This window comes from Mustela lutreola, chromosome 6 (assembly GCF_030435805.1).
Source record: "Mustela lutreola isolate mMusLut2 chromosome 6, mMusLut2.pri, whole genome shotgun sequence".
NCBI classification, from domain to species: domain Eukaryota; kingdom Metazoa; phylum Chordata; class Mammalia; order Carnivora; family Mustelidae; genus Mustela; species Mustela lutreola.
Genome location: NC_081295.1, coordinates 58154016 through 58176440, shown reverse-complemented (window position 1 = coordinate 58176440; position 22425 = coordinate 58154016). Strand labels below are relative to the sequence as shown.

At 38.4% G+C, this 22425-nt stretch overlaps 1 protein-coding gene across 7 annotated transcripts in view; it reads left to right on the top strand.

The window, feature by feature from the left end:
• The window catches only part of UTRN (utrophin), a 509162-nt gene that overhangs the window by 353728 nt on the left and 133009 nt on the right, over positions 1–22425 (top strand). For all 7 annotated transcript variants that reach the window (XM_059177336.1, XM_059177335.1, XM_059177337.1 and 4 more), the window contains 2 exons: positions 517–689; positions 13442–13598. In XM_059177336.1, the coding sequence (XP_059033319.1) occupies positions 517–689; positions 13442–13598 (330 nt within the window). The remainder of the gene's footprint in view (positions 1–516; positions 690–13441; positions 13599–22425) is intronic.

Here is a 22425-nt window from a genome sequence, read left to right as displayed (position 1 = left end):
TTTAAAATTCTAGGAATAAATTTTATTCAATTGGAAGGACAAACTATTAAGTTTATACACTGTAAAAAGAAAAAAAGGAAAATTATGTAATATCTTTATAAAACATAACAGTTTGAGGACAGTTTTGCTGAGGAACAAAGAAGAGAATGAATCAGGGTATTAAGCAGTATCCAGTGATTTGGCAACAATAATTATATAAAATTTCAGAAATTTCTCATTAATCTGAAATACTCCCATCTAACCAACTGATACAGGAAATTTTAATACATTCTGTTTTTAGGAACTGAGGAAGCAATATATTAAAGATTTGAAAGCTATTGTTTTCAACATCAGAATTGTGGAAACACTTGAATTTGTTATCATTCAAGGCAAATTTTACTATTTTGTTTAAAAAAAAAAAAAACACCCTTATCTGTGGACGATAAAAAAAAAAAAATGAAGTCCTATATAGCAACGCCAAGTTAGTATTGATACTAATACCTAACATTTGCACTCTTTCTGCTTTTTTCTCTTTAGGACATCCAGGCCGAAATTGATGCACATAACGACATATTTAAAAGCATTGATGGAAACAGGCAGAAGATGGTAAAAGCTTTGGGGAATTCTGAAGAGGCTACTATGCTTCAGCACCGCCTGGATGATATGAACCAAAGATGGAATGACTTAAAAGCCAAATCTGCCAGCATCAGGTCAGAATAGTCAATATCAAAATAAAAATGATGGGGGAGAGAGATTTCTATGACTTTTGCGTATCAGAAGGAGCACAGGAAGCCTTTCCATCATGCTGATTTCTCTGAAGTGGTTTAAGGTTTAAACGCAGGGACACTTCGCTGTCTCAGGCAATAGAACATGTGGCTCTTGATCTTGGGGTTGTAAGTTTGAGCCCCACATTGGGTGTACATATTACTTAAAAATAAAATCTTAAAATAGTTTTATATGCAAAACTTTTTTTTTTTAAGTGACAGCTTTAGCTCCATTTATATCCAGGGCCCACCAGGGCTCAACTGTTCTTGACTAGTTCCAAATTTGCAACGCCATATTTTAAATTGAATACTAAGAAGAATAATGTTACCAACACCTGCTAGTTATTGAGTGTTTTCCTTGACCAAGTACTGTGTTAGCCTCATTATAAACCTTGCTCAGTTCTCGGCATATCCCAGTAGGTGAATAGTAACGTCCTTCCTTACATGAGGAAACAGAGGCTGAATGAGAATAAGGAACTTGCTAAGTTTTTCAGCTAACAAGTGCCAAGCCGAGATTTGAACCTAGATCTTTCTGACTCTTGGCAGTGAATGTTTTGCTTCATCATGCTATTTGTATGTCCAATCGGAAAATGCATTTATAGAAATTAAATACTGCTCTCATGGACACTGAAATGGGAAACTAATGATTCATGTCTGCTTTTGGAAAGAGTAAAATTAAATCAGGATGAATTTGAGGACCAGAATGCTGACTAGGAAAGGACCCTGAAAAAGCATTGAGGGTGACAATTATTAATGCTATTGGTAGTCTAGAATTACATTTAATAGATGGTGAACAGTACCCAAGTGGATATGACTTTACAGGAAACTACTAAGCAAAGATCCCAAAAGAAGAATGTCAGTAGAGAAACCTAGATCTTGGGATGCCTACGGGGCTCAGTCATTGAGCGTCTGACTCTTGATTTCAGGTCAGTTCGTGACCTCAGCGTCGTGAGATCGAACCCCACATTGGGCTCCATGCTCAGCTCAGAGTCTGCTTGTCCCTCCCTCTCCCTCCTCCTACCTGTTCTTTCTCTCTCTCAAATAATTAAATAAAATCTTTAAAAAAAAAAAAAAAAGGGAAGACCTAGATCTTGTATCTGGGTCAGTCTCTTAAGGTTTGGAAACTGTATGATGTATTGAAAAGTGTATAACCTTAAACAAAATGATCTTAAGTTTGATTCTTTGACTTTGATATTTACTTACTGATCTTAGACAAGTCACTGGGTCTCTCTTAGCTTTAGTTTTCTCATTCACACAATCAAAATATAAATATTTAATCCACCTGATTGCTGGGAAGCAATGGGATATTCTGGCAGTTCTTTAACCTATGTAAAGGCTGTCTAACATAGCACCTCGTTTATTTTTTCTTATATAAAGGGGCTCAGTGGATCTGCTTTATCTGGCTTCTGGATTTCATGGAGCCAGTTCCTAGAGTGTAGAAATCTTTAGTGATTATTTGTTGTGAGTAAACGTTAAAATTTTTTTTTCTATCTAAAGAGATGTCCTGAAGGTTATTATTCTTCTGAGTCTCATAGAAGGAAATTCACACTTCTTTTTGCCCTTAAGGAAGGGGGTAATTGAGCATGACCATGGCAGCCTCCACCTAAAGATCCTCTTGGAGATCATGGCAACACTAGCCAACTACGTTTTTCAATAAGAGAGGACAGTCTGGGAGTATTGTACAGTGAGAGAATATACTTAGAGGCTTATTTAAGATTGAATTTTCAACTGGCCAAATCCCTTTGGGTTGCAACTTTCTGTTCCCCATAAATAAAAATAAGTAAAATGATTAAAAATGTTAATTCAGTGAAAAACATTCACTGAGATTCTAGCAAAACCAGCATCTAGTCTAATGAGTGAAAACCACAGTGCTGGTCCTGGTGAAGATTGTGTACATGGTGCTGGCATTTGGAGAGTTTGGAAGACGAGTTCTTTAGGAAGGAAAGTGTACTGAAGGCCCACATCATAAAAAGATCATTCCAGATAGAAAGCTACAGACAGAAAAATCTGTGGTCTTCCACAGATGCTATTCCTAAGCCTATCAAGTCACGTTGTTTTTCTAACCTGAAAAGAAAGAGCTCCTAAAGTACTGTTGCAGTATTATCTACTAAATAAATTAATGTTATTTTTAGAAGATGAGAGAGTAAACTTTTGCCAGTGGACTTCTGCATCAAGATAGATAAAACATTCCAGTGACATGTGTTACTTTTGTTTTTTTAATTAAAAAAATTTTTTTTTGAATTTAAATTCTAGTTGACACGCAATTCAATATTGGTTTAGGAGTCGAGTTCAGTGGTTTGACATTTACATATAATCCCCAGTGCTCATCATCACAGATGCCCTCCTTAATACCCATCGCCCATCTAGTCCATCCCCCACCTCCCTGCCTCCATCAGCCCCCAGTTTATTCTCTATAGTTAAGAGTGGTTTCCCTTTCTCTCTCTTCCCCTGCTCCCAAATGCTCATCCTTTAGTAAAGTGTGTTATTAATGTGATAATAAATTAAAAGAATGTTTAGCCTCATTACCCACTTCTGGAGATTAAGGCATTTATTCAAGCAGTTAATAGGAAAAAACTGTGTTTAAGGCCCTGCAAATAATAAATAAGATATGGTTCCTGTCCTAGTGGGCTCACAGGTCTAAACCAGGTTAAGGCGGGTTCATTGAGAGCTGTAGTTACTTTCTCTTCAGATGATCACCAAAGGCTTCATCAAAGAGTCCATTACTAAGCTGAGCCTCAAAAAGGTATATAGTTTCTCTCCAATGGATTGCATCAGCCCCAGAGAAGGACATGTTGGCAGGAGGCTTGACATAACAGTGTTTTCATGGAACAGTGAAGTTCAGCATGGCTGAGAATTTGCTATTGGTGTGGAGGAGAAAGATTGTGGCCAGAAAAAAAAAAGGTGGAGAGGTGAGGCACTCTCGTGGAAGGGCTGTGTGCGCCATGCTCATTCTTCTGGTAATAAGAATTTGAAAACTTATAGGTGACATAGTTAGATGTGAGCTTTGGAACGATCCCTCCCACATGACCATGGAGGATGCTTTCTCAGATAACACAGTTCTGAGGACAAGGAAAGTGGCTAACAGACCTCTTCAGTATCCAGGAGAGGGAGGAGACCCTGAATAGGTACTAGGTTCATGTTGTTGAGGCACTAGTGAGACATCCAGAAACAAGTCACCAGTAGTCAGTGGATGGACATCTCTTCAAAAGAGATCAGTCGGCCAAATAAAAAAATGGCGAGATGGGGAGTACCCAGATAGAGGTGGCAGGCAAAGCATTGCAAGTAGGCCAGAGGGTGAAGAATAGAAGAGGGCACAGCAAAACAATCACAAGGAAGCCTAATATATAAGGAATAGGTGAAGGAAAGAAAAGCCAGCAAAGGAACATGAGAAGTGGGTGGCCCTGAGGACAGGAGATCCAGGAGTGTTGTCTAGAGCCAAGGGAGGAGGAGTTTCCAAGGGAGGGGCGTGCCTAGTGGCTAAGGGAGTGGAGTAAGATCAGGGCTACCCAGGCCAGACATAATGAGAAGGGCTTTGGTAACTTTTTGCTGGGATATTCCTTTGGTTGAGGTGAAAATCTGATCTCAGAGGACCAAAGAGTCAGAATGGGAAGTGGGGAGGTGGAAACAGAACTAAGCTACACAGTCTCATTTTCTCAAGTCACTCTGCTATGAAGGGGAGAGAGAGAGAGAGAGAGAGAGAGAGAGAACACATTGCTGTAACTATGTTACTAGATGTAACAGCATTGTAAATGTGCGAGAACTGGAGACCGAGATCTATACCTCTGTTGATTTATCTGTGCTTTCATATAGATCAGATATGCTTCACTGAAGAAGTAAATGACTCAGTCTTCATTTTTAACTTGGGCAAAACAAATTCTAATAGCATTCATTATCACTTCGGTATTTATAAAAGATACATACTTCTTTATACATATATAATATGTAAATTTGTAACTATGTGGTGATGGGTGTTAACTAGACATATTGTGGTAATCATTTATCAATATATACCTATATTGAATCATTGTGTTTATACCTGAAGGTAATAGAATGTTATATGTTAATGATATCTTAATTAAAAGAAAGAGAAAACAGTTTCTTAAAAAAGATAACACAGTTTATGGGGCGCCTGGGTGGCTCAGTGGGTTAAGCCGCTGCCTTTGGCTCAGGTCATGATCTCAGGGTCCTGGGATCGAGCCCCGCATCGGGCTCTCTGCTCAGCAGGGAGACTGCTTCCTCCTCTCTCTCTGCCTGCCTCTCTGCCTGCTTGTGATCTCTCTCTGTCAAATAAATAAATAAAATCTTTTTTTTTTTTTGAAGATTTTATTTATTTATTTGACAGACAAATCACAAGGAAGCAGAGAGGCAGGCAGAGAGAGAGAAAGGGGGAAGCAGACTTCCTGCTGAGCAGAGAGCCCGATGCGGGGCTCAATCCCAGGACCCTGAGATCATGACCTGAGCTGAAGGCGCGGCTTAACCCACTGAGCCACCCAGCCGCCCCAATAAATAAAATCTTTAAAAAAAAAGATAACATAGTTTATTATACTCAGTAATAGGCCCTCGTATAGGAAGCCCAACCTCAAACAGAAGTGGTCCAGGGTAGTGTTTAGTAGTGTTAACCCTTGGAGCTATACCACCTCAGTTCCAACACTGGCTTTGCCTCTTAGCAGTTGTGCCACCGTGGACAGGTTCCTTAGCCAGTATGTGTGTCCTCGTATTGTCAAAGAGAGATAATAAGAGTAACTTCTTTTAGGGTCATCCTGAATATTTCATTTAATTAGCCTGTATAAAGTGCTTAAGACAGTGGCAAACAGTAAGCACTCAATAATTGCTAACTAATATAATTTTTTCATGGATTACCATTCTGTTTGGCACTAATCTGTTCAAAAGACATAGAAATTGTCCCTACTTCATTTTTTGGTCTTCATCATTAATGTTGGGAATTTCTGAGAAGGTCCCCAACAAATGGTGTTCATCTATCCTGGCTGGATTCTGAACAAATATGAATAAAAGTATGTCCAAGAGAGAACAACAGTGTCATGTTAATTATTGGTAGAGGCCAGGCTGGAGGAGGTGGCTTAGGGAGAGGGCCCCGTGGGCCCTGATAGCTGAACCCCAGAATGAGGTGGCGTTACCAGCAGTCATAGAGAAGGTGGTCCCCCAGGTGAGGAACCCTACAAGGAAGAATGAGGAGGAGCTCAGTGTTTGCAGGCCTGTTTCAAGAGTCAAGGGTGAGCTGAGCAAAGCATCTGGTTATTTCCTAAATTGACGAATCAGATTCTTCACTTCACCTCTTCAGGGACTGAGAGGGGATGGTTGGAGAAGAGGTCAGGAGTGTGCTCAGTGAGAAAGTCCCTCCCCAAGGGATTGGGTGGGAAAGCGTTCTCATCAACAAATATGGAGAGTCAGCCTATCTCCCAGCCCCCTGCCTCCCTCAGTCCTTGTTGAAAACGATGCCTGGTGAGCACGCTGTCACTTTCCATCCCTTTACTCATTCCTCCCATTCCTTTAAAGCAGTCTTTCCCTACACTGCCTTCTCTTGTGTCTGAATTCAGTTGTATCTTTAATATTTCTGTTCACTATTCCACTACTTTTCTGTTTCCTTGAAAGTTGGCTTTCCCCTTAGTGACCCTCTTCATTTAAAGCTCTCTTTGATAGCCTGTAAGTTTCCCATTTTCCTCACCTGGAATATTTTGGATATTTAATAGCTGCTACTGGTACCAATTGACTGGAACACCAGCCATCCACTTGCGGCATGGAACTGCAGACCAGTGGCCACAGGGCCACACAGGGATAAGGAAGACGTTGACAGCCTCCTTGCCGTATTTTAGGCATTGCTGTTCCATCTCAACAGCTTCTCCTTGGAAGCAGATTCATGCATTACTCTACCCTCTACCATCTTTCTCCTGCTTCTTCCTGCTCTGTAAGACACTCTTCTGCTTTACTCATTGATTTGAGCATCTGAATTCCCTTTTATTCTTCATCTGTTCTTCAGCTCTCATCCTTGGTGTCAATATCCATATTGATAATTTTTTTAATATTTTGGCCTCCGTGTTTCTTTTTACTTTGTCTCTAAGAGCCTTCCTCCTTATTCTGTTTCTAAGTCCCACAGACCTGGCCATTCTTGGGACTTAGTTAACATCCTGAGATGATCAAGCTCCAGGAGACCAAGGGCAGAGTGTTCTCCAGAGCACACATGTTGTTTTCCTACATTCCACCTGGCACGTGCATCTGAATACCACTGGTTTTGCCATGTTAGTTAGGGAGGAGCCCTCTGTTGCATCAAATCAGAATTACTTGCAACATCATTGGTCAATCAGTTCTCCTTCACATTAAAGTTATGGCCCTAATGAAGAGGGTACCTTTCATTAGCTTATTATATACTGGGATCAACTTTATCTTATTATGTAACTTTGCATTTTAATCTTGTATAGATGAGTCATCTACTATATTTCAGGTGGATTGATTAGTGCTCATTTCGGTAGCACGTATGCCAACTAGGTTGTCTAAAATGCATGCCCTTTAATATTTCCAGCTGTGCAACTCTTAGCTTTTAATTTTTTCCCTTCTTCCAAATATGCCTCCCTTTCTCTTAATCTTTGGTTGCGTAAACCCTTTATCTTTTCAGACTCCATCCACCACTTCTACTCCATTTGGATTCCATCATAAGCCATTCCAGTACTGTAAATTTCCTCTCTCCTTGGAATTTCTTGTTTCCTCCTTTGAAACCCCTCAGAGGGATAAGCAGATTCCTTACTAAGCAGGGAATCCAACACAGGGCTTGATCCCGGGATCCTGGGATCATGACTAGAGCTGAAGGCAGACATTTAACCGACTGAGCCACCCAGGTACCCCCTCTCCCCCATTTTTTTTTTTTAAGATTTTATTTATTTACTTGACAGAGATCACAAGTAGGCAGAGAGGCAGGCAGAGGGGGTGGGGGGAAGTAGGCTTCCCGCTGAGCAGAGAGCCCAATGTGGAACTCGATCCCAGGACCCTGAGATCACAACCTGAGCCGAAGGCAGAGGCTTAACCCACTGAGCCACCCAGGCGCCCCCTCTCCTCCATTCTTGATTCTCATCTTCCTAGTGTTATACGAGAAAGTGAAAAATGATGACAGTTCTTCTATAATTTGACCCTTTCTACTTAAAATTGGTATTATGATTCTGAATGATTTTCTCTCATATCTACCACCATCTCTGTTTTGTAAAGATTTTGCTTCCTCGTTAGCACCCCAAAACTCTCCCTTTTCTGTGTCTTTCTTTCATTCTTTTCTGAGAATGAGGCCATTTGATATATGCTCCTTCTGTACATTCTGTATTTCAAATGGTGCTTTAATTGCGCTAAAGTCAATGTTGTCATGGCATTGCTCTAATTTATCATCATTTTAAGAGAATGTCTGCCAAAGATTATAATAACAGCTAATATTTATTGAATATCCATGTGCCAGACCTACAGTAAGTGCTTTACAGGCATTACCTCTTTTGACTATGGTGTGGTCATTAGAATTATGTAATAACCTAAGACTGATTACCTTGGGTTAATATCTTAAATATTATTTCATGTTCTTTTTGGATAACTTTGATAAGACTTTTAAATACGGAATTTCAGTGTGTGAAATATTCTTTGAAATCTAAAAACAATATATACAAATATATATTTAACTTATATTGACAGAAGAGAAAATAGCTAATAATTTGAAATGTCATCTAGAAGATGGGCTCTTAGAAAATTTGACAATACTTTTTACTCCCTGAAAAAAATATGAATTGGAAATAAATTCAGTAATGTGAATGACATGGCCTAATTTTTTTTGTTAGATTTATTTAGTTTAGGATTATGTTAATTAAAATCTACTTATCAGCTTAATGATGTTTAATAGAGATTCTTACTAACATATGGTTTCAAAGGCCAGTGAAATTGTGAAATCTAATGAAAACAGAGTTCAAAGATAAAATTCTGTCTTTCCTTTCTTTTATGAGCCTCTTAAAAATTCAGGGCAGCCTTTTAAGAGCCCTTAGAGAAGATTAACCTTTAACATCATGACTACATCTAATGTTATCACATTCTACAATGTCACTGACACCACTTTTAGCCTTAACCAGTTGATTTTGCTAACCATATTGTAAAACTACTAACATTTCCTTTTCTAAAGTTGAATAGAGGAAGATATGGTTCCTCTCTTCTTTCCTTTTCCCCCTCTGGTTCAGCTGTTTCTGATGGCACTTTCTGAGAAAGTAGAAATGTTCTGTCTCTGTGCTGTTTGGTGTGGTGGCCACGAGCCACAGGTGGCATACGGAGTGCTTGAAATGTGGCTAGTGCAACTGATGGCATGAATTTCAAAATCTATTTCATTAACTTGAGTTTCAACGGAAATAGCTACATGTCAGTGTTGGCAACCATATTGGAAGCACAGCTTTGGTGTTCTTTTCAGCACACATTGAATTCCTCTTTCTCCTAGTCATCTTTATTCCCTTTCTGGGAGCAGAAATAGCTCCTTTTACTATAACTGGTTATTCTTACACTAATAAAGGTATTTGCTTTCATTATAACTTGATTTATAATCTATGGGTTTTACCATAAACTAAAAATAAATTTCATTTGTCATAAAGATGCCACATTGGACATTTAATTCTGTGCATTCCTTATGCGCCGGGGATAGTATGCATTTGTTCCCTTAATTTGGGTCATTGTATTCTTTGATGGACCTACTTTGCAATTGGATCTTCACTTGTCTATAAATATGTCTGGGCCGTTTCTATCTCCCATCTTAAATGCTGCCCCTAATGAAAGCAGTGGAGTGGAAAGAGTTTAGACTTCAGTTTGGATCCCAAATTCTTTCCCTAAGCAATTTTTTTTTCTTCGAGCTGTGGTTCCCTCAGAGAACTGTTGTTAGGTTTCTTATATCAGAGCATATTTTGTGAACTTGCCTTTCTTCCACCTTGGTCTCAGGGATTTTTAGTTTGGAAACCATGTAGTGCCTGATAATCAGTGCAAATATTCTGTAGATGTTTGTTTGGGGGGAGTAAGTGGAAAGCTGTATTTTATTTTTATATGTGCTCCTGCCGGCTCACTCACTGTTTGCCCTCTTTTTCCCAGCAGTATATTGGGAGAAGGAATAAAAACTTCTTTGAAGAAACATTGAAAAGTAGAGGCTTTAGTGATTTATTTATTTTAGAGAGAGAGTGTGAGCAGGGGGAGGGGCAGAAAGAGGTGGAGAGAGAGAATCTCAAGCAGACTCTGTGCTTAGCTTGGTGCGGGGCTCAATCTCATGACCCTGAGATCATGACCAGAGCTGAAATCAAGAGTGGGACACAATCTGCTGAGCCACGAGGGTGCCCCAAGACTTTTGCGATTTCAAATAGATATTAATTTACAGTTTCCTCCATGTTATATTTGAACGATAGGATACCATTTTTTATGGGTCCTTACCTTCTACAAAGTTCTTATATAGTTTTAAAAAGAGTGGGTCACTTAAAAATGTGTAGAGACTTGTAAAATAAATGATTCAGTGTAATGAGAGCTAACTTATATAAAGCACATTCTGTAGTAGAGATCGTCCTAGGTTGATACATCCAGTGAAAGTATTTCTACTTTTGCACTTTCAAAAGCCTATGTTCTATATCTGAAGAATAAACCGAAACAGTGAGAATTAGGATAATATAAGTCAGAATGTGAGTGCTCGCAGATACGAGTTAGATAAAGAAATGTTCTGAGGTTTTGAAAATATGATTGATGACTGACTGGTCGTCTTTAGTTGTGAGGAAGGGGAAGCTTTAAAATGTTCAGAGTAAAATTGAGAAAGTGCAAGTACACCAAAAACAAGTTTAAGGTTTCTACTTACAAAGCATTCGACCCAGTGCCCAAGAAAAGGCTTTCATCTTGAAAGATGAAAGAATTAAATTGAAACTAGAACACTGAAGACTACTATGGAAGCATGCATTTATTTGGGCATATGGTAGTGATCTATTGAACACATAGTTATATTCTACTGGAGAATAACCAGAGCAGATTTTCCAGGCAAAGATTCTGCCAGATCAGCTTGCTTTTTAGGAAGGAAAAAGGAAGATGCAGAGAAGTACGTACACCAGTGTTACCTCATTTATTTCAAAGTCACTTCAGTATTTCTTATAAAAAGCATTGCCTTCATCTTTATGAAAAGTCCTGCAGGTGTTGAATGTGATAGATTTCAGTGATCAGTTTCATTATTTTATGCAGTCAGAAGAGTTAATCACATTGGGGGGAAAAACATTTGCATGCTCTTCAAAACGATGAGTATGTGTAACCAGATTTCAAAGGAATGTAACACCTGATTTAGTTATTGATTAAAGAGTTAAGCTACAGACATTGAAGAAGCAGGATCAAATAATCTAAAATAAAGGTCAGGGTATGTGCTTAAGTGTTTTGCACACAGAGACACTGAAGCACATCTTGATTAACTAAAGGCCACTGACGTCTAGCTGTCTTTTTTTTTTTTTTTTTTTTGCATTTAAAAATACTAGAAAGAAATTGCAACACCTCCATCAAATGTATTTATGGCAAAATGATTTGTAACTGGCAGAGTTTTCAGTTAATATAATTGAAATTATTTAGTTCTGCTCTGTGACAAGTAAAATTATTATTTATCATGGATAGGTAATTACATATTTGGCCTAAAATTAATCAATATGAACACAGAAAAGTTGGCACTCATGCAGAATCAGGATCTAATTAAAGCAAAATTTTGTAAAGTGAGGTCAGTCGTACCACCTGTAGAATGAATAGAAAAGATTATAAATGCAAGAGAATAGAACAAACTTTTTAATCATAACAATTCTCAAAGAATTATAAAATGTCTCAGACTTCTTTCTGTATTTACAAATAATTTTTTATTATTTTGTATCTAACTTTTTTGAATAAGATATATAATTTTAGAGTTTGAATGCTTTGTTTTATATTAGCCAGCTGACAACTGAACTATAAATGTGTTGCAGAATAACTGGCCTTTTTTATGTGAACGCAAGTTGGTTCATGGTATTTCAGGGATATGCAGAACTCCATCTTTTTTTTTAGTCAAGAACATTAGCTGATAGACCATGGTCACTACTTTATGAACTAGAGATGAGCTAGAGATCAGATTGTTCTTCTGAAAATATTATGAATTTTTAAACAAAGACAGGATATCGTTGAATGTCTGTTGCTAGAATATCACCTGATGTGATTAATGGGAAAATACTTGTTTGGATTAACTATAGCAGAACTCTAAGCTTTAGGAACAGAGGCTCAAGTCAATCAGATGTCCAAAAAGGAAATTACTGATAAGACTGAGGGACAGTAGTGGCTGTCCCTGGTTGACTGGTCTCTTATTGCACAGTTTTGTGGAAGGGGGATCATGATGCCAATGTCAAGGTGATAGCTAACTGAGAGGATGTGAAGCCTGGTCTACAGAGATTTCTTGCACCTGAAGTTGCCCCAAATGAGTCATCTTTGGCCATCATGTCTTTAGTCTTTGGAAGTTGGTGTGTAACAAGGCTTAGGTCTATTTCCATCAGCCCTGCACCTCTCAGCCTGAAAGGTCAAGGTAATTCCATGTTACACAGTGGAGTGCTTAAATCCACTTTGACTGTCTGCCCACTAGGGGCATGCAGGGTTGAGTAAATGCTGACTTCTAGAGTCCCTGGACTTCTTTCTGGCTGATCCCCCTTTTCAGATTCAGCCCATGACATGAGGGCTTGAGACTGGCTGAGTGGGCTTTCTTCAGGCCCCCAAATTTGTGCTTTTATTTGCATTTCTGTTCTTAAGGGCTTTTACTCTTATCGGAATCTTAAATCACATAAAAATGTATTTCCAAAACATGGTTTCCTGCATAGAATGTTCATAATTTAAGAATCTGAAGGTACTTTTCTGTACTAAAACCAGAAATTGTTATTGAATCACCTTTAGACCAGAGTATGAAGTACTATAATCGATGACTTTGCCCAGTTGTTTTCTATTCACAGTAGACATTTGTCACAGGACACAAATCAGTCTTAAGCCAAGTAGCATTCTATCCAAGTAATGGCTAATTGTTTCCCAACTTTTTGAGGTAAATATTAGTGACATTCTTTCAGTAAATTATTGAGTTTTAAGGGAAATTAAGACAGTAATTTCCTATCCTAAAAAAAATTAATTTGCTCTTTTAGAACTAAAATTAATATGGGCCTGTTGTACATAGTCAATTAGAACATAAATATATAAAAATTAAGTGTTTACTGTGTTTTCAGTAGTAACCCCATCTAATATGTATTATTCCAAATATGTTATATGCATATAGTTGCTTTCTGTTCTTCTCTCAGTCCGACCTGTCTTCATATATGTGGATAAAAGAAGAAGAAAATTATATCTGTGTGTGCATATAAGGTATACATAAGCTACTGAAACTTGCTTTTATAATTTTACATTTTATCATGGACATTCATCTTGAAAGACTCATGTTTATGCCTTTGTGGAATGTAGTTACCGGTTTTAAATTTTGATAGATATTATTAACATATCTGTATATCTTATCTTCTTCAAAATAACTGTTTCTTTTGGGATTTTTTTTTTTTTAAACAAAGAATCAGCCTCTTTCTGGAATGTGAACATTAGTTAGTCATACAAGGTTATCAGTCTAAGGGAAGATATATAATATTTGAACTCAATTCAGACTTCTAAATGTGGTCAATCCTGTCTCTCTACAGGGCCCATTTGGAGGCCAGTGCGGAGAAGTGGAACAGGTTGCTGACGTCTTTAGAAGAACTTATCAAATGGCTGAATATTAAAGATGAAGAGCTTCAAAAGCAAATGCCCATTGGAGGGGATGTCCCAGCCTTACAGCTCCAGTATGATCACTGTAAAGTAAGTTGACCGCATACGGTGGGGATCTCTTTTAATTTTTATATTTTTAAATTTTTGTTTATTTTCAATTAGCCAACATATAGTACATCATTAGTTTTTGATGTAGTGTTCCACGATTCATCAGTTGCATGTAACACCCGGTGCTTATCACAACACGTGCCCTCCTTAATGCCATCACCTGTTGACCCCATCCCTCCACCCTCCACTCCCTTCTATCAGCCTCCGTTTGTTTCATTCCTTTTGATTTTGGCAAAGTAAATACTTAAAATTCTAGATAAATACCTGAGTTGAAGAAATCAACACAGGATTTCACCCTTACCTCCCATTTCTTTTATTTATTTAATTAATTATTTATTTATAGATTTAATTTATTTGGGAGAGAGAGTGTCAGCAGGGGGAAGGGCCATGGGAGAGGGATAGAATCCTCAAGGAGACTCCCTGGTGAGTGCGGAGCCTGATGCAGGGCATAGTCCCAGGACCCCGAGATCATGACCTGAGCTGGAACCAAGAGTTGGACGCTTAACTGACTGAGCCACCCAATCGCTCTCCCATCCCCCATTTCTAATTGTCATTATTTATACACTTAATTTAAGTTACATGATTTACTTCAATTTGTTTCAAATTAATTTACTCTTTATATTCAATTAAGTTTTTTCAAACAGTAAAGATCTCTAAAGCATCCTATTGTTTTTAGAGTATCCTAACACTTATATAACTTTCTAATAGATTTTAAAATACTAACTTATTCTATTGGGGACATTTTTTTACTCCAAGTGAGTCTCAAATTCAGAAGGCATGGAGTTATAAAGAATTTCAGATTATCTTGTTTATAAAAATGGAAGTGAAAAAATAAGGACCTGTAGGCGTAAGAATATGGAATAAAGTCTTAAAGCAAATGAGGACCAACATATTTATGTCATTTTATATGTTTTATTTTTCTGAACTTAGATCTTTTTTTGAGTTACATTTTTATTCTGCTCAAATTTCTGTCTCTGTGCAAATTTATACTTTTACTCTGAGAAACAGATATGCTGAAATCTTATCAACGAACATGTTAATTCTTAGAAGTTTATATTTAAATTCTCTGCCCTACGGACTTTCTATTTTTTTTAATATTCTTTCATTCCCATTTTCTCATGTACTGTACATCGACTTGTTCTGCTATATATATATTTTTTTACTCTTCACATGCAATGCAAGTTCTCCTTCTAAATCTGTACATTTTAATGTGACATTAGAATTATATTCCCATTGGAAAAGCCACAATAGTAACGCTTGCATCTTCTAAAGGAAGAAGGGAAGATGTCATCTAGGTAATAAATTTGCTTCAAAATGATAAGACCTTGAAATTTGTTTTACTTTGGGCCCTTGTGACTTGGTTGTTCAAATTACCATTTGGGTAAATTTTCCCTTTCTACTCGAAAAGTGCCTATGATAGAAAAATAGTTCTAAGATAAGAAAAAAGAAGATAGTGTTGGAATATAACATGCAAAATAATCATATCAACAACAACAAACAATGATAGAAGATTTTAAATCATTGTTTTAGGAAAATCATGTTTCTCCTTTTTTCAGCTTTCCTTTCCTTTAATTATTCATACATGTTTTTTGTGGATTTAGATGATGAAATAGAGTAATACAAAGCTCTTCTAATGGAAGTTCTCTGTTAAGGAATAAAATCTGCTTGTGATCATATTCTGCTAGTTTTGATTAAAACCTAATTTTTCAGGCATGAAATGATTTTCCTCTTCTGACCTTAGCAAGTAAAGTGCACATCAGTGTTTCCAGTAAGTGCTGGCTGTGTTCTTTCTAAGCCCTTCTCCGAGCAAGGTCAGCCTGATTTAGGCTGTTTCACTTAGAGTCTTAAAGTGCAGTTGCTCTGCACCAGCCCTTTAGGCCCAGGCATTTAGATAATAAAGATAATACTGATAGTGGTGCTGATGATCACATTGGTTCATCCATTCAGCAAGTATTTATTGAGTGTGTAATACATGCCAGGCACTATTCTAAGCATTGATGAGTCAACAACAAAGATAATCTTCTTGCCTGAGTCCGTGTAGTAAGAGACAGACACCAGACAAGCAAAAAATATATAATATGTTCCATGGTAATAAATGCTATGAAAAAGGTAAAGCAAGGTCAAGGAGAGAGAGAGAGAGTGAGAGAGAGAGAGAGAAGGGAGAGTATAAACAGCAGAGGCACTTTTATGTGGAAAAGGTCAGGAAAATGCCATAAGGGAGGTGGTTTTTGAGAGGAGAACCGATGCAAATGTGAGGCAGGAAGTAATGCTGCTCCCTGGGGAAGACAGCATAGAGGAAAGGGGTAGATACACCAGGCCATAGAGGCTGCAGTGTTCTGTTCATATCTGAGGAATAGCATGGATACCAGCGTTGTTGAAGCACTTAAGACAGAGAGGTAGGAACTGAGGTTGGTCTGGAAGCAGGGGAAGGGATTGAAATCACACAGGTACTTGAAAGTCCTTTGTAAGGGTTTGGCTTTCACTCCAAGGGAGATGGGAAACCATGGAAGGTTTTGATAGTGATAATGCTGTGATTGACTTATATTACACAGATGAGATTATGAAGAATAAAACATAGAGGGGTTCAGGAATGTATTTCAGTAATCCAAGAGGGGGGATGGTGATGACTTAAACAAAGGTATAAAGGGAGAGGTAGAAAGTAACTGCTTTCTGAATCTATTTGGGAAGAAGTAACAGGATGTGCTCACGGGTTGGAAATGTGGACTACCTGAGAAAGAAAAAGACTTGCAGTGGCAGGAGTCAGAGGTTTTTGGACAAAGCAAATGGGACAGTGCCTGGAAGGAGAATGTGGGTCAAGTAGTCAATGGCTTTATAAGAATGAGGACAAATTCTACATGTTTCTATGTTGATGGGAATGATCTTGTAACGTGGGAAAAGTTAAGGATGCAGCAGGGAGATTACCAGGTAGGGGATGGGATAGGATCCAGGGTACAAGTACAGCAGCTGATCTCGGGTAGGAGGGCAGAGAGATCATCTGGTCTAACAAAGGTAGGTTTGTAGGTTTGTGCATGGGAACGTCCAGATGTCCTCTTTTGATTGCCTCCATTTTCTCAGTGAAATAAGGAGCTGGGTCATCAACTGAATACGAGAAGAAGGAAGGTGATGTGGAGGTTTGGGAAGTGAGGAGGCAGAAAAATATGGTCTAGAGTGGCTGAGTTAAACTAGGAACAGAATGTACAAGAAGACCATGGAGCAGTGCTCATGAATTTTAAGTGAGAACAGCCAGTGTGAATGCTTTTCTTTGTCCATGTTGAGTTGCCTCACTGAAGATAAGGAGTTAATTGGAAAGTTGAATTGAACTAAGCACATGGGATGGGGGAAGGGAGGGGCAAGCGGGTTACAGAAATATAAGGGAGCTATGGTAGTGATGGCACATGGAATTGGGGCTGGGGAATGGGAGATCTGAGGATATTAGAGAGGTGAGGGACAGTAAAGTGACGTTAGAACTCAATGAATGGGACACAGCAGGGGGGCTGAGACATCATTCAAATTGGGGACCTGGGGAGGGGCACAAACTATAACGAAGCTGTAGTTGTCGTCAGAGAAGGGGTGCTAGAGGGGGCATTTATTGTTAATGACAATCTCCAGTGAGTTGCAAAGGTAGGGTGGAGAACAGGGTCCTTTGGGAGGAGTAGATAAGGAGCTGAGAGGTGGAGTTAGCTGCAAAATCATCTGCAGGACAGTAAAATCACTGGGACCAAGAGAGAGAGCGTGATATCAAAATGATGATTATGAGGAAGAAGGGTGATGGTGGGATAGGTTGGGATTGGTGTACTTTGGAAAAATGGTGTTTTCTTTTCACATTCCTTTTCTTTGGAGTCTTACACTCTTAGTTGGGGATGAGGGAGAGGAATAGTGTAAATTGGATATAGTTTAGCACTGCTTTCTAAATTTCTAATGCCTGCTATTGGATTTTTCTTGAGTTACTATTGTGTGTTTATCACAGTTGCCATCACGTAGCACACTGTGCATAACCCAGATTACTGCTGAGGGATGTTCTTGATCAGCAAGTAGGACTTATCAAGAGTTCCCTTTAATGGTCCGTACTTCTTTGAGTTTATATTAGAAAGTTTATGTGAATAGCACTGATTGAGTTTCTGAGTGTGGGGCCAGGGGGCTTCTCCCCTCATTGTTATACCTTCACTGGAAATAATCCTTTGTGGAATTTCATGTTGACTATAGGTTCTGGAACACGATACTTTATTGTGATCTGTCATGGTCTGCCTTACAATTTATCAATGATCTAAAACTATTGGCTTTCTTCCTGTCATCTATTATTAATGTTTTGACACGAGCTACATTTTTAGCTCCGAGAACTGAGCAGCCTCTCATGCCAGAAGTAATTTATGGAAGAGATTTCCAAGTAAAGTTGGTGGAGGTGTGTGTTCGTTTGTGAGGACCTCCATAACAAAACACTGTAGACTGAGTGACAGAAAAGAAATTAATCTTCTCACAATTCTGGAGGCTGGAAGTCCGAGATCAATGTGTCTACAGGGTTTATTTTTTTCTGAGGGCTCTCTCCTTGTCTTGTGGATGGTCATCTTTTCCCTGTGTCTTCAGCTGGCCTTTCCTCTATGAGTGTCTGTCTTCTAAAACTGCTCAGAATGAACTCTTTTTATAAGAACACCAGTCATATTGGATTAGGGCTGACCCTAATGACCTCATTTAATTTAACTATTTCTTTAAAGACCTTATTTCCAAATGCAGTCACATTCTGCCAAAAGTAACTTTCTTTCCCAACTGTCAAGTATAATGTTTCTAATCACTATACATTATTATAGAGAGGGCAAATCACTATGCATTAGTACTATTAGGGTGTTTGTTTGTTTGTTTGTTTATTTAAGACTTTTTATTTATTTGACAGACAGAGAGAGATCACAAATAGTCAGAGAGGCGGGCAGCTGCAGGGGTGGGATGGGTTGGGGAGCAGTCTCCTTGCAGTTCAGAGTGTGATGCTGGGCTTGATCCCAGGACCCTGAGATCATGACCTGAGCGGAAGGCAGAGGCTTAACCCACTGAGCCACCCAGGCATATTAGGACAGTATTTAAAGACACAACATCTACCTGTGGTTATTTACCTTTCTTACCAAGCTTTGCCAGCCATAATCATTGAATAAGTCTAACCTCAGCCTTGCCAGTGTTCTAACTTAAATTCTATAAATTATCTGTAATCTGTTCTTACATTTAAAATCCTTTTGGGTGTACATGTGGTTACTCTATTTCAGGACAGCTTTTTCTTTCCATGTCCTTGGAGACTTTTTTATGAAGAAAAAAAGTCTTTATTTAGAATTAGAATTATCAATGATTAGAACTGGAAGAGGCCCAAGAAAGAGTTCAGTCCTATCCCCTTATTGATAGTAGAAGAAAATGAGAGCCATGGTGTGTTTTGATGAAATCTGAGTTTTCTTCTCTCCTTTCCTTTCTCACTTCCAAAAATCCTCGTCATTTGCCCACGTGTCTGGTGGTTTCTAGGACAGCAGAGAGACACAGATACACGGAATAGACACAGTCCCTGTCTGCATGGCATTTAGTCAGGTGAGGGCCTGTGCCTGCCCTTCTCAAATTTACAGTCCCTGTTTCTTCCCTGTGTTACTAGAAATCGTTTCCAGCAGGAGTTGTGGCTGAGCTGTGCACTGCACATTGCTGTCCCAGATCTTTGGTGTCTGCCCAAATATCCATTTCTCTAAACCCCAATTTCAGTCCCTTGGTGCTAACTCGAGCCTGCTGTCAGTTCTTGTACGCTTTCCTTACTGATCTTTTCTATTTAAGAGATTCTATAACTCTTTTGAATTATAACATGATGTAGCTTTAAACAGAACAAAATAATCTTTAAACTATTTTTTCACTGGTACATTAGCATTAAATTTAGGTGACTTTTTTTTTTTCTGTTATTATAAACTGTCTTTTTTTCTAACTTCTTGCTATTTTTGGTCTTTAATTGTCATAATAAAGTTTAAAAGATCTCTTTAATTTTATTTTATTTTATTTTTTTTTTTTTTAAAGATTTTATTTATTTACTTGAGAGAGAGACAGCGAGAGAGAGCATGAATGAGGAGAAGGTCAGAGAGAGAAGCAGACTCCCCATGGAGCTGGGAGTCCGATGCGGGACTCGATCCCGGGACTCCAGGATCATGACCTGAGCCGAAGGCAGTCGTCCAACCAACTGAGCCACCCAGGCATCCCAGATCTCTTTAATTTTAAAGAACTCTTGCTTTATAGCTTTAAAGTACCTAGTTAGAATCAACCCAAATCAACCCTTAGATGGGTACTAATATTAGGCAAGGGTTTTTTTATTTTTTTATTTTTTTTTTAATTTTTAAAATTTCCCCATAGAAAGAGTAGGACCTTGTATTTAATTTCTGACTTACATATCTCTTCTTGCAGATAGCTGTCTGGATTACTTTATTTTGAACAATTCAGTACTGTGTTAGACTAATGGGACCTAATATCTTCATTCTAAATTAGAATATCTAGCAATTCCCAGATGGATTTTTTTTTTTAAAGGAGACAAAGTAATTTAACAGTGATTTGTTTACTATTTTGGGAGATATGATCTCATAAATACAAGTCTTGAATGTCATTGTACACAAGTCTTTTCAAGATCAGCTTAAAAAGCAATATGACATGACTTTCTGTTGTGGTCCAGACACATGCGCATTCACAAGATGCATTATAAACCGCCCGTGCAGACATCCCACAATGAGCACTCAAGTTTTAACATTAAAGTTTCCAGTGGCTTTACATACAAAGGGAAGAACAAAGCTAGCTTTCCACAGGTGGGTGTGGGCTTACTGTGTGCTAGAAAACCACTACTTGACTTAAAAGCTGCTTCCAGGGATGTCAAACTCTGATGTCAAAGACTTGTGAAACATTTGAATAAGATAATTCCAAGTAGACATCTGACTACTTTAAATGTCAGCACTTTATCCTCAGCACTTTATGAAGTTGAGTGAAAGTCTTTTTCGGCTCTTCCCCTCTGGAGAGTGGTGTATTAGGCTCTATTTGGAGGCACCTTCTGTTGAGACTTTCTATACAAAGTTAGTGAACTAGCGCCTGGGCTTAGGTAGACGTGGTTTCGGTTCTCCCCTTCCCCACTTGCTAGCTCTGTGATGCTCTGGAGCAGATTGTCCCATCTCTTCAGTCCTGTTTATGAGCATCAGTGTAGATAAACCACTTAGCCGAGTACATTTAGTAAATGCTCCGTAAACAATGGCTGGTTGGAGTCCTTTAAACCGGGACCTATATTTTCTAGTGTATTTTCTTTTACTTTTTCTGTGTCCAAATTTTTTTTTTAAGATTTTATTTATTTATTTATATATTTGACAAAGGGAGACACAGCAAGAGAGGGAACACAAGCTAGAGGAGTGTGAGAGGGAGAAGCAGGCTTCCCGCCGAGCAGGGAGCTTGATGTGGGGCTTGATTCCAGGCTCCGGGATCATGACCTGAGCTGAAGGCAGACGCTTAACAGCTGAGGCAACCAGGTGCCCCTCAAATTTTTAATTTTTCCTCAGATTCATGATGTTTCGGCGATTGCAAGTTCTGACGTCATAACTTACATTTACTATTTTTGCCTATTGATGGCTTCCGAGATAATTTAGACAACTCAGGAAATGGGATGAAATCATTGAAACAACATATTTGAGAATTTATATGAGATAAGATACGAGTCTAGAAACTGCAAGATGATTAATTTCTTGTTCTTAATAAAAGAAAACAGCTTATCATGGAAAGGCCAAGCTCGTAAGAACCGTCTGTATGCCCTGCTTTAGTTAACTTATCAAGGGTTTATAGGCAAATGATAAATGTTTAACCATGAATCTAATTACCTTTAAATGCAATGTTTGAATGTTACCATAATCTGTAAGTAAAGAAACAGAATTAATATATATGATCTTACATTTGCATTTGCATGACCTTATCCTGGGTCCAGTCTGTTGAAAACAATGTTAAATGTGCAAAGGGCAATAAGGCACAGCCTCTGCACTCCAGTGACACATTTTAATAATTTCTCTTCATAGCAGCTCTGTGCTTGTGGCTGTATCCAGATGGAAGATTACATATTTAAATGTCTAGAGAACAGCTCTGAGACTTTTAGTTAGAATGGTTGTGTAAGGTCATGCTTCAGATCACCTTGTCTGCTTAAACATCTAGGAATCATAGGTAAAATGTAACAATCCCCCCCCTCCCCCGGAAACCAAACATGGCAAAGTTGGGCTCCAGAATGCAGTAGACATTCCATAGACCAGAAACAAAGCAGAAAAGCAAAGTGGTGAGTAGGGTTGATGGTGCTGGGGAAGAGTCCCCGTCCCAGATACAGAGCCAGCAGAAAGCCCCATAGCAGTCTCTGCTTAACATTTCTCTCTTACATGTTGAAATGAGTGACTCACAGATTGGTTTTTTTTTAATTGTGTAAAAAAAGTGTCCCAGGAACAGATACTATAAAACATCAATGTATTTTGAACCCTTAATTAAATGTTTATACTTTGGATAAGTAGGTTATTTTAACCAGTGACTCAGAACATTGATAGCAACAACAATAATGAATACTTTGTTCAATGTCTTAACAGCACATGCACCTAGGAAGACTCATTAAATAATAATAACATGAATAATATGTCAAAGGGCTCCGACAGTAAAGCGTTTGGCCAAGGGGGTTGGCACACAGTAAGGAGTGGTGCTTATATCCTTCCGTGACTGCTGGGAGTCTATCTTGATAGTTTTGATCATTTTTGTTTTGTTTAATACTGTCTAGGCTATATGAGTTCTTTTAATTAAATAAAGGTATATT